Source organism: Falco peregrinus, chromosome 3 (assembly GCF_023634155.1).
Source record: "Falco peregrinus isolate bFalPer1 chromosome 3, bFalPer1.pri, whole genome shotgun sequence".
Taxonomy (NCBI): Eukaryota; Metazoa; Chordata; class Aves; order Falconiformes; family Falconidae; genus Falco; species Falco peregrinus.
Genome location: NC_073723.1, coordinates 112,856,741 through 112,870,045, shown reverse-complemented (window position 1 = coordinate 112,870,045; position 13,305 = coordinate 112,856,741). Strand labels below are relative to the sequence as shown.

At 44.8% G+C, this 13,305-nt stretch overlaps 1 protein-coding gene across 4 annotated transcripts in view; it reads left to right on the top strand.

Annotated features, from left to right (window-relative positions):
* Positions 1-13,305, top strand: part of DISP3 (dispatched RND transporter family member 3) — a 162,310-nt gene that overhangs the window by 11,820 nt on the left and 137,185 nt on the right. The window contains exon 1 of one of the 4 annotated variants that reach the window (XM_055799169.1): positions 9,207-9,424. The exons of the other annotated variants lie outside the window; for them this stretch is intronic. Coding sequence (XP_055655144.1) covers positions 9,416-9,424 — 9 coding nt within the window. The 5' untranslated portion in view covers positions 9,207-9,415. Of the gene's footprint in view, positions 1-9,206; positions 9,425-13,305 lie in introns of those variants that run through there. 4 annotated transcript variants of the gene reach the window in all.

Genomic DNA, 13,305 nt, shown 5'->3' with positions numbered 1-13,305 from the left:
CATGTAGCTGAAGCCTGAGAGCTCAATTCACTCACCTAACAGCAGGTGTGCACAGGTCCGAGACTTGCACATGAATCCTGAGCACTATCCTTAGTGCTGCTTGTCCCCCAGCTCAGTGCCTCTGTTCTCATCTGCCCAAGTCTCATTCTGGCTCCCAGTGAAACAAATTGTTCATTGATGCAACTTTTGAATAAATTTGCCTCTCTTCCAGAATTATTTCCCCTGGGATTTCCCAGAAAAGTACTGCAGCAGAGAGGAGTGGGAGTGAGGAAAGGAAGAACAAGCAAGGTTCCCTGATATACAGCCTTGAGAGCTGCAGACATGTTCTTGAGAGTGGGATGGGATGATCTGTCTTTACGATGACCCTTTATCATAGTAACTGTTCATTGAAATTCATGGGAGGGGGGGTGAAATTTAGTGTGAAAATATTTCCTGTTGGTGTCCCTGGATCTAGCTCGCTCCCTCCCTCCTTCTCACCTACCATCACAGAGATCACATTGTGATTTCTGGAGAACCCAGATCCCGAGCCCAAAGAGAGCAATATTTTAACTTGGCACTTAGCCCCCAGGACTCAAGGTGATATTTATACTGGCAATGGTGGGAAGAGGAAAAGAAATAGTGCACTTGCTGGGTTTTACAGTGCCTGTCATGTTTATCATCATTGAAATTCACTGGAAAAAGACTTCAGGAAAGACAAGCGGGAAGTAAATCTTTTTCTTCTTTGGGGAGGCTGTTTGCATTGTAAGAGATTTCCATGGCTGAGTTCAGAAGGAACTTTTCAAACTGCTGGGCAGGAAAATTTTATAGCATAACCATGGATTTCAGGGGGTATCCTCAACAAATAGTGATGTATCTCTTGCATGCAGTGCCCTCTGGGGAGGGCTTTGGGCCACTGATGATGAAAAGGCGTCAGTCATCCTGTATAGCAGTGTTTGACAGTGGCTTAACTGGTGTAAGAAACTGCGTGAGAAACCAGGCATGTTGAACTAGGCTACTAAGTGTCTTTCAGGGCTTCTGGAATGAAGCCTAAAAGGAAAAGTCTTGAATGTGTTTTGTCATGGGCTTTTGCTGGGGGAGGATCTCAAGTGTCTGTGCTTTGAACATCACAAAGCCAGCATCCTTGGAGAGCTTATTATCACAATTCCTTGAACAGCTGGCCACTCCCAGAGGGCTGCATGTACAATAATGTAGTGAAGAACTGTTGTCTTCAGTCTCAGGCTAGAGCTCTTCTACATCACACCCCCTGCCTCTTTGTACAGCTCTGGATGTGTGGCCTTTGTTTGGCTAATGAAGCTGTCTGGAGCTTTGAAAGCCCAAGCATGCTCCTAGTGCTCATTACCTGGCTCCTGCAGCAGGAGCCTCACTTAAATACCTGTTATTTCATAAGAACCAAAAGGATCCATTGGGAAAGTAAGCTTGGAGATGCAAAGTAATTTTGTGGAGAAAACAGCGCAGGTAATTAGACTTGACAAAACTTTTTGGTAAGTGACTACACCTTTGAAGGGAATGTAATCTCTCTTCACAAGCATCATGTCTGTACCCTAATGAGTACTACACATGCATATATAGACACAGTGGCAGGCATACATGCACGTTTGTCTTTGAGCCCATGACAATATATATGCAGTATACACAGTTGATTTGCAATGTCTTGAACATATGCATGTGAAGAAATATTCTTGGTCATAATACTGTGTAATGCTGCCCATGTGCACAAGTGCTGATGCACACACATGACAGAAGCTTGGAAATGATAGAGAAATAGTTAACTCTCATGCTCTGCTTGCATTTTTTTGCAGTTACAAAATATGCTGTAGCCAAAATGATGGTTGGTTTGCTGGAATTTTCCATCAGCACCCCTCTGTCCTAGCGTTTGGTTCTATTTTACATATTTGTTTGCATGTCACACCTATGTCAATTCCTTTGTCAACTTCCAAAAAAATCCCGTCTATGTAGTGGACAAGATCTAAGTTATGCACGTTCAGATAAGCAGATCTCCCAAAAACATACTTTTAAGTGGCGTCACCTGGTGTTGCCCTGCAGCGTAGCAGTGAAAATGGATCTCTTCCAATATTTAAAAGAAAATCTGAAATTTTCCTGCAGAGTTCTTATACTAGAAAATAGTGTCCTTGGTTGCAGGTTCATCTGTTAGACAATGCACCTTGACGTCATACATCCCGAGCCATGCTGTGGTCCATCGTTTCCTGCTAGAGCACATAATTGGGCTGGGGAGCAAAGAGCAATTGTGGGATACAAAACCAACTCTCCATGGGACACTCTACAAAGATTTTTCGCAGTAGGAGCTGGCCACATTCCCCTGAGCTGCACAGATGCTTGAAAAGGAGGCTTGAATTTCTATGGCAACAGGCTGCATTCTGCTGACTCTGGTAGTCTGTCACTCTCCGGATATGTCTGTCACCCCTGGTGCTCTGAGTTTCAAGGCCAGCGACTTGTGATGGACAAAGACTGAAGTGGGGCTGCGCTGGGGTCAGACATTCTGGTCAAGGGAAGGTACTGCAAACACACTGGGGGAGAGGCACTGTGAAGTTAAGATGATGCAGGCGAATCCCCTGGCCTGGCTCAGGCATCAGTTACAATAGGATCTTGCTAGTTAAGCCGTTGTCTAGTTACTAGGAAGCTCAAAGGCATCGTGTCAGAATATGATTGTGTCTTTGTCTAGCTCCTCTCAGCTGAAGAGCTCAGTTTTTTGTATATGTCAGATGACGAAGTCTCACAGTGTCTCTGTGAGGCAGTCACAGTGGGGAAACTGAGGCAGCCCTAGGAAGTAGCTAGATCTACAGAAAATGCTAGTGCCAGAGCTGGGAGCGGGATCAAGAAGTTTTTGTTTCCTTTGTTCTCCCACTTCATTGTGAGGAGCTATCACCTCTCGTGGAATTTGTGGTAGAAGGATGTTCCTGGTTATTTCTTGAATCACTTCTAAGAAGAAAAAACATTTAACATGCACATACTCAAAACAGTAGGCAAAAAGGTTGTAGTGGAATAGAGGACAGTAGCTATGGACAAATCTGAGGGAAGGGAGTTGTGTGCTAAGAGGTAGGGGTGGGGTGGGCTGAGGAGTTTTCTGCTTCTGGGTGGGATTGAGGCAAAAGAGGAGGGGAAGGTGCATTGATGGTGGTGTGAGACTGAGTGTGAACTCAGAGGGATAGGAAAGGCTCTGTCTTGAGTTTATCCTGAGTGTAGTGCAAGTTCAAGGGTTGGCACAAATCCTGTTTGTCATGACCTGTGTATTTCCTATGAGCTGCAGGAAAAATATGGGTTACAGCTCACAAGAAAGGGCTCTCTCTGCTGAAAGGGCTGCACATGGCTGGAGCCAGAACACTGGACCTAGGGGAAGGGCAGAGAGGCTCACGAAGGAGGTTGCTGGTGGTGATCTTTGCCAGGCTGCCTGGACGTGTCATGTATGTGAGGATCCTGGTTTTCTGTTGTCACACGAAGACACTCCAGCACAGAGGCACTGTATATGGCAAGCTGGGCTGAGGGGAGGAGCTGAGGGAGAGGGATGGTGTGGTGTCCTCTTCCATCGTGTGGGAACATACCGGTGTGGCTGTGCTGCAAAATGGAGGGGGCTGTCAGGCAGAGCACTAGCCTCAGCTAACTACACTAAGGGAAAAGCACGTATCTTGGCCCCCTCGAGACACCGCTCGTACTGTGAATGAGATATCCAATGACGATATCACTTCTGTGTGCAAATGCGAGAGGAGTGGGATGGAGAGAGTGCATTCCCTTTGAGAATTGGGTTATCCTTAGGGAACTGGCATGCAGGGGAGGCTGAGCATCTGCAGGCTGGCAGGCAGCATTTGCCTCCACTGAGCAAGTGTGTTTATCTCTAGAGCTCTCAGCGATGTTTATGGCTGAGAAAGGGTGTAAATCTCATTGGATTCAAGTCCTTGGTGGATAATTATTCACTGCTTCTTCCGCCCCCACTCCCCATGCCCTCCTGCCCTGGATATGAGACACTGTTCACAGACTATAAATGGATGCAGTGCTATGCTTAATGTGGAGAGACACCTTATAATCAGGTGAGGCACAGAGTGGGAGGTGAGGGACAGGGTGGGAGGCAGCGTGCCAATTCCTGCTCCTTCTCACATGTAGTCAGTCCCTGAGCCTCCTATCACGCTCATCTGTGGGAAGCTCATTTCTTCCATTTCCCCTTAAAATGACTTGTAGCCTGTAAAGCCTGGAGCAGGGCAGCTGCGTGCTCAGAATCCTAAGGTGCTGTCCCTGACAGGAGAAAGTGGCAGGGTGCAGGGAGGGAGGCCGTGACACTCTAATTCCACATCAGGACTCTGGTTTGGCTCTTGCAGCTTATGAGGCTATCAAAGCCTCTCACTTAATTACAGCCATAGCAATCAATCTTTCTTCCTGTTCATTACGCTTCTAGCCAGGGTTAGCAGTATTTTTATTCTTGAGGCCTCAGGAGAATTCTCAACTCATAAGGAATCACGGCCAACCATGGTGATTGGTACGGGTTGTGTCTGTAGGACTGCATTCCTCCCCCATGGCTGCAGGAAAAGTGTGGGGCAGTAAAACTTGAGACATCTGGCACTGCAAGATGTGGTTCTGCTTTGCACAACGAAGGTCCGTTGAATGGGCCCTGTGCCTAGAGAGGCATACAGGGCTTTGCATTAACTAGACACGACCAGCTGAATTGCTAGAGCTCTTGCACAGTGGCAGTTAGTTGTTCCAAGGCATTATGACTGGGCTGAGTGTTACATATTAAGTCATTATGGCATTATCTCTTCATTACACGCAAAGTGCTGTTGGAGCTCAGGGAGGAGCACGGGGACAAAGATGGAGAGGAGGGAAGTGGCTCATTAGCTGCCCAGAGGAATCAAGCTGAACATCTCTCTTTCTCAGGCAGAGGCTCTGTCATCACCCGCAAAGGACAAGTCTAATCAAAATTAGGGCTTGCCTCAAGGACAGCTGTGTGTAGCAGTATGTACATGTGCTAATACACAAGAGCATGTCACCTACATATACCCCTACCCCTGGGCCAACTAACACACATACAATGCAAATCTTGGATACTCCCATAGTGCAAGAACAACCAGCTTTCCTTCCAACACTATCCACTTACATTTTGAAACACATGTACCAAACCATGTTATTGCATCTACAGATGTGTTCATCTGCTTTATAGGCACTGCTTACAACCATATCCACACAGCTACATCTAACAATCTCTCATTGCTTACCCTCCTACCAGAGAACAAGCACAGCAACTGCACCAAGCTTTCTCCCTATGGACAAGGAGTTGTCTTCCCCCCTGTATTCATTCCTCTGTGTTCACACTGTGCACTCCACTGCATTCTGTCCCTTCAGCTGTGAAATCTGCTCCTGTGCAGATGCACTCACCAGCACAAGTGTGTTCTTGCTTTTCCCTTCCTTCCAATTTTCTTTATCCTGGTTTCCATGAGTTCTGCTGGCATGCACTGGGGCTCCTGCAGGTTTCCCCCTGGTCATGCCCTGTCAGAGCCAGCTGGAGCTCTTGCAGCCAATACAAGGATGAGCAGAGTGAGTTGGCAGCATAACTAGGTGAGCTTTCTGGTGTAAGGCCCCCTTTCATGGGGGCTGGGAAGCATTGCAATTTGCCTGCTATTCTGGATGAAGCATGGGAAACAAACTCCTGGTGCTCTCACCCACCAGCTGCTGAACTTTGTCTGCAGTGACTTTGCAGCACTTCTTATCCCTGCTGTGCTCCCTCTTCGGACATGGATCAGGAGGCCATTAACTTGTTTACTCTATGCTGGCCCCAGCCTCACAGACTTCTTGCTGGACAATATATCAACAAAAACCATTTGGCAAGATTTATGGGGCTGTTGCTGCCAACTGTGGACTGTGGAAAGTAAAAAATGTCCTTTCTGAGGCAATAAAATATAAAACGGGACCCAATTTCTCTCCAGGGTAGGAATCATTATGTTTGACAATGCTGTAAAACACATGGTGCTACAGTGTGGGGGTGAGAGCCAGAGTAAACACTGCCTTCGGAAACCTCATTCATTGCAAAGCTGGGATGTGTGATTCATTGCAAAACAAGACAGGAAGGGTCCTGGGTGGAGACAGTCTCCGTTCAGCATTTCTCTTCTCTGAAAGAACCGGAAATCCCTCTACAAGCTTTGCACAGTTTTTCTGAAACTGATTTTAAATTCATTTGGTTAAATTGGAGCAAGTATTCTGGGTATATTCAGCAAGACAGGTTTGCTCCTCTATTAAAGCAGTTTAGCTGAATTGGCTCACAGAACGATTAAACCGGTGGAGTTATATAAAGGGAGTTTTCACTAGTTAAGCTGTACCAATTAGAAATCAGGCCTGATACACCCAAATCCTCCTCCTTGTGCCAGAGACTCTGGGCTTTGTACAAAGACTTTGTCTAGGGGAGAAAATAAGTAACAGCTCTCAGATGATTAATTTCCATTTGTGTGCCTGCCTGTTTATCCTTCATTTTTTCTATACATACTACTGTGCTGGTCTGTATATACTGTGAATCTCTGGCAGTGTTGCTGTAGTGAAATGCTATAGCTACAACATTTTGATTTAAGTTACGCTATACTAGGGAAGACCTATATTTCTAAAATCTATCTGAGACGAGGGAAAGAGGAGGTGTTATGTCAGGCAGGAATAGAAGATGAAAGAGAGATGAGAGAGATGTAGCTGTAGGGCTGAGTTGTTCCCCTGGGTGTGGATAGGAAAGAGATGTTCATGCCAGAAGAATAGTGCAAAATTGTATTGTCTCATCCCTTATGCACTGTGCTCTGCAGAGCATGTGTGCTCAGCAAAGTTATGTCAGCCTGGTGGGAGAAGCATCTTTTCTGGGTCCTTTTAACTTCGTGTCAACGTTTCCAATACTTAATAAAATCAAATTGCCTCAGGATTCAAAACTCTTGATGTTCAGTTCTAGGAGGGCAATAATGAAAAGAGAGCCCTTTGAGAGGAAGAAGTATACTGGGCAAGTGTGAGATTCCTGTCCTTTTCCTAGGCTGACTTCTGGAAATCCACCCCATTCCTGCTTTGTGAGCACTAACCACTGGCTCTGCAGCAGTAGCCGTGTCCCAACAGTCTTGTGTTTGGCTGAGCTTGAGGCTGGGTGACCCTTGTTAGACAGGCAATTGTGTTATAAAAAGGGCTGGAGAAAACAAGTGGACCTGTCCTTCATTCTATGTATCTCAGGAAATTCAGTGTAAATGCAAAAAGCAGGGAGATCACCTTAAGCTAAGACAGCAGGGTCTTTTTGGCTTACCAAGAGCAGAAGATGCAGTATTCTGAGAAGTGGTTACTTTGACTGCATCTGTGGATGCAGACATTTACCTAAGTTGGGGCACTGTAATCACTGACAGCTCCCAATAGCACAGCAATACAATTTTGAACAAATGCTATTCTGGCTTGACGGCTTTGGTTACCACTGCTAGCTGGCCAAGATTCCTTTGATCCTCAGCAGTGCACGTTATTGTTAGCTTTTTCTTTCTCAAGTGTGTTCCTTCTTTGATGAATAAGTTTCTTTCCTGCAATATTCTTCGATTCTGCTTATCTGGTGTCAAATGCTTTGTACCCAACTAGGACATAATTTACACCAGTATTGAACATACCACATAGCCTGTAGTATGTGTCCCATTATATATATCCTAATAAATCTCTAGAATATGGACTATATGGACTAAATTTTCACATGGACACAAGCCAGAGTATTTGAACGAGAGAAGCACTCCCTTGATATCCCAGATGCTGAACTGTTTGGGAATTCTGATCCATGTGGTGATGAACTTCATCCCCCTGCTACAGCCTCCTGGTGCTTCTCCCCCCATCTCCTTCCACAATCTGTGTTTGGTACATCACTGCCACTTCAATAAACATGCGAAAAGACCTGTCCCCACTGGCTGTAAAACACTTAACATTTTCACACAGCAACTGTTACAAAGTAAGTGAATTACATAAGGCACTCTTTAACATCAGGCAAAGGTGGTGGTGTGATCATGATGTGTGAAAGACAAAGCAAAGGACTCTTAAAACCAGAGGAAAAAGGTGAACAAACGCATTGAGGGCAGCAGCTTCTTGTTAGGACAAAAACTGTTTTTAGTGAAGAACTCTTTTTGGTTTTGCTGGTTCTCCTTATCCTCTCCCAACACTGTATCTCCCTCTTCTGTCAGGAACCTGCTCTAGGCTTTCTTCTTTACTATGCAAGCTTGTCATGTCTGTATTTAATGAAGTTTAATTATCTTCTGAGATTCAATGAATAATTATAAATCTCTTCAAGATGCAATCACAAGCACTTCATGGTTCATTAACAGTGGAAAATCAATTGTAATTCACGTAATCCGTCTCTCCTGACCAGGCATACCCCCTGTGCACCTTGTTGTTCCTCCCTCATTTCAACACTGGGGAATACATTGGTCTGCTTTCCTATGAAGCAAGTTAGAGTTTAGGGTAGGGGCGAAGAACTGGAGAATGCAGGAAGCAGGAAATGGGAGCCTGGAGAGTGATGTTGGATAAGCCCGCAAGTGAACTCTGTTGTGAGTGCTTTGGAGGTGTCATCAGCTCCAGATTACCAGTTTCCTCAGTTTGGAGACATTCACCTCCAAAGAGTGCAGTGGCCTCCCTTTGGGAATTGCCTTTGGCTGTGTACATCTTGTCTTCCTCTTGATCTGGTCTTCAATTTGAACTTGTTACAGTTTTCCCTGCTGAAAATCTCCTGAGGTCTGTGAGCCTTTGCACTGCTTGAAAAGTAAGGACTGAAAGTTTATTTTTATTGGGACTGAAAAAGCTGGAGGTGTCAGCTCTAGCGCAGGAAGCTATTCAGTGCTATCTTTAACTTTCTAAATGGCAGGCAGCATGTGAATCCAGCTGCACAGTGATCCTGGAGTGACCTTTCTAATTGAAACCCTTTAACCTTTCTGCACAATTATAGCTACAAAATTTTACTGAATGCAGAAAAGATGGTTGTTTTTTAATTTTTTTATAAAGGTTAAAAGATTGAAAAATAAAAGAGAAAGTGAGATAGAGAAAGAGGGATGGAAATTAATGCAGTTGAGTTGCAGTTTCCAGCAGCCCCAGGAGAGCTCTGCAATGAAGATGACATTTCCATACAATTGACATTTCCCGGCTGGAGCAGTCCTCTGATTTGCAGCTGCTTGTGTGCAAAGACCATCATGAAGAGGATCATTTAGTTTCTCATATTCATCAAATGGGATTTAATTTTCCCCCATCCCCACATACCCCACATCTCTTTTCCAGAACTGGCACAAGCTGAAAACTCTTCCTCTCCCTCACCTTTTGTAGGGGTGACCTTTGCCAGACCTCCTGCTTTTTCAGCTCTCTGCAGAGTCTTCCAGAAGTGAGAGCTTGCTATTTACTGGAAAAGTGGATGGGATGGGGACAATGGCTCTCATGATTTCAGCTTCCAATGTTTGAAGTGAGTGTATTATTCCATTTCTTTATGTTTGCGTATTTGTGTTTCTGTATATGTCTCTTCTTGGCTAATGTTGCTGTACAGCACTACAAGGACTCCTTGCAGAGCATAGCTTTGTGGCTTTCAGGATCTGCAGGCTCATACACAGGCTTCCAGTATCTTATACACAAGTCCTTCGTGGGTGATACTCCTTCTGAGCACAGGTTACTGTGAAACAGAGCAGCTTTTCTTCCAGATTATAGAAAATTTTCTAAAGTGCATGTATCAAACTGGAGATGTATGCTCCATGACACTACATCACTTTGAATCTGCTTAATTCAATTTAGTTGAGTAGAATATGCATCTTCAGCTGAATTATTCCTCTTCAATAAATATGTTGCTGCAGTAATCAATTGGCACGTAATTAACAAACAATAACTATCTTATTAAATATAAATGAAATGCAAATGCAATTTGGATTCATTTAGCTCCCCAGTGATGAGTTCCTTTGCTTCCCCTTCAGCCATTGCTCCTCTTGAACAAGAGCGGCTGCCACGGCCGTCACTAGATATAATAATTGGCATGCTGCCTTCTAGGGCAGTGTTGAACCAATGTTTCATGCATGCCTTGTGCTTGCACAGCAAGTCACTATGGGCAAAGCTGGATCAATTCAGTCAGCAGCTGTAGGCCACAAGGCACAGTGCTTTTATTAACCCTCTAATCCTGATGCTTTCCTATAGGGGCACTTCAGACAGCACAGAGATCAAGGCCAGCCCTTTCTTTTCACTCCTTGCCACCAGCACTGTCGCTTCTGTCTTTGCCCCAGACCATGCCTATTCTCAGTCTCTGCCTCAGTCCATCTAATCAGTGCTTTGCTACCTCTCCACGCCGAGCTGGTGTGCAGCTGCAGCTCTTCCCTAAACTAAAGCCACAGCTGCTATACATGTCCTAACTGCTTGCCCTGTCGGTCTGCTGTCCCTTGTGCAGCTGCTCCCCTGCCTGCCTCTCCAGACTGGGCTTTCTGAACGTTGCTGCTCACTGAGCACAGGGGCAGGTTAATGCATCCCTGGCTGGGAGCTGTTGTGTTGCTGGGAGCCCTGATGGATGGATGAGAGGAAACTAGGAACCCCAGCAACTTGGTGAAGCAGGCTTCGCTAGAGATCAGCTCATGTTATTGTCCTGTCCAATCTGAATTCAGGTGTCTGCCAGCTGTGTACGGGATAGGATTTTGGATTAGATGACACAAATTAGATACAACATCTAAGTCACAGTTGTCTAAACTGCCATGTAACGTTGGTATGCCGTGCTCATAACACACAGTTTCAGCTGAGAAATGGTGGTGTTCAGCAGTGAATGAGCTGATTTTTAGCTGGTGTCATCCAGGGCATTGGAGCAAAACTCGAGGCACTTGAGTTTGTTTCTGACTTGGCCAGTAATCTGCTCTAATACCTTAAGCAAGTTGTTTAATATCTCTGTACTTTCATTTTCCTGTTTATAAAATGGATATAATGATACACACTTCCTGCATAAACAGCTTCAATATCTTTTGCTATAAAAAGCTAGAAATTTTCTTTAATATCCTCTAGTTTGATGTTTTGCTAAAATAGAAGACACTACAGGTGAGATGATTAGGTAAGTGTTGACAGATTGTTTTTAGCAAGAAAGCCACTGGAAAGCATTCCTTGCAGATTTTGGCCATCATGGGCAAATTCTTCCCTATAAATATACCCCCAAAATCTTACTTGAGCACAGGTTACCTTTTGACCCTGCTTACACTGAGAGTATCAATGACTGACAACAAACATAATTGTTTAGGAGAGAAGCTGAAGATAGGAATGGTATGCTGGTAGACAGCTGTGCTTGAGCTAACACAGTAACAGAAAGACTTTGATGAGTGGTATTCCTGTTGTCTTAAATGTGTCTACAAAAGAAAGCTACTCCTGTAAAACTAAATTGCCTCTGAGCTTCTTTCAGAGCAGAGATACACATTCATAGGTTAACAGAAATACTTTAGCATCTTTTAGAAAAGAAGTGCCAAGCAAAATGGAAACTTCTGCCTTACATTTCCAGACGAGGATCTCCAGGCCATATTCACACAGCTTTTAATTAATTGATGGTTCAATTCCTGGCATCTTGCAGGTGCAAGGTAGGGTAGTCCAAGTGCACATCTCAGATATTTCTCAATTCCTCAAGCTGATTTAGGCCTGTTCCTAAACCCAGAGGAACTGAATAGGAGTTTATCATTGGCTTCAGTGGAGCAGGCCCTTTACAGAAGAAGGCTTTGATGACTGTGCAGTGGTGGAAAGGGTCACTTACAGGGCTGAAAGGTTTCAGTGGTGATGTCTCAGAAAGAAATCCATGTATGCTTCTGACGTAGAATACCCACAGTCCAGCATTCAGGATCCACCAGATCCATTGTGCATGGGCTATGGTGGATATGAAGTAGCAATGGGCCATTAATGTGCAGACTTACAGCTGCTGAGGATCTAGTCAAGGGTGATAAACTGAAAAAGTACATACTTTTGTCCTTTATGAGATGCTCTGTATTTGTGGTAAGTCTAGCAACTACCCACATTGAGCTGTGGCTTTTGAGAGGGTCTATGCAAAACTGAAGGAGTGATTTCATACTCTTGTCATAGTGGTCCAGGCTCATTACTGAGCAGTGTCATCTACTGCATGCCAAGAATCTTGTTTACATAATTTCTTTTAGAAATGTTAATCTCAATGCTTTAATGCACTTGCAAGTCATATGGGAGATGAAACTAGGAGAAAACCACAGGGGACTCTGATGAGAAAAGAACTGGCTTTCGTGTTTCGAAATAGAGTATTAGTGCCAATGTAAAATGCAAGAGGCCAGATGCAAGAACTTCCCAAAAGCATTAGAACAATCCAGGGCTGCTGAAAGGCTGTAAAACATGTTTGTTTTCCCTAGTCCTGCAGCTGTCTTCCATGCTGCTGAGCAGAAACTGCTGAGGACTTCTGTGATGTCTGCTGGTTGCCAGATGAAGGTCCATGTCCTTGTTTCTGGCAATATTGGAAGTCAGTATATTTTTTCCATATATGTGAGTAGAAAGAGAGAGGGAAAGATCACCTAACTTCTCTGTCATTTTCATGATGGCACTCCGGAATATATCCCACCAAGGGGAGCAGTGCCTGGACCCATTTCTTTATTGCTTTTTACCTGCTTTCACCATTTTTAGCAGAGTGAGATAGGTGGAACACAGTTTCACTCCCAGTGGTGACAGTTCAACAACTGCATTGCCCTGGTACAAACTGTGATACAAGAACAAGGTAAAGAACAGAGAAGGCCAGTACCTGATAGGAGTTTGCCCTACATCCTGGAAGTCTCCTGTACCGCAGGCTCTTGCCCTACTTTTCTTTGGGAAGGGGGATGAGGGGTGACTTGTGTTAAGTGAGGGAGATGCTGTTTGGGAATCATCTCTATTACAGAGCCATTAGGTAAACGTTCCTGAAATAGCAGCAGATCAATTGATTCATAAGTAATTCATGCATTCCCCTCCCCTTGAGCAACTCAGAATCTATAGCTCAGGAAGTAGATGACACAGCTCAGCTCCGTTCAGCTGAGAAAACATTGGCACTTGTGTTCCCCTCAGTCCTGCACATACTACTGTGAGCACCATCTCTTCCACTGCAGAGACCTTCCCTTCTTGTGCTGGGGAGCCCTGGCACTTACCTTCTCTGTGAAATGGAGCATTTCCTGCTGTAGTTGCTGGCAAATTCTGGTTTTAGCTGTTTGAATGGATGAATCGCCTGCATGCCGCCCCAAATGCTGCAGCTGTCTCACCTTTTCTCCATTTGTCTGGTAATGTCACCCTCAGTATTGTTGCCTGCAGCAGTGTGCAGAGTGAAAGAGCAAGAGATGCTTCTGGTCAACACCAGTGTCA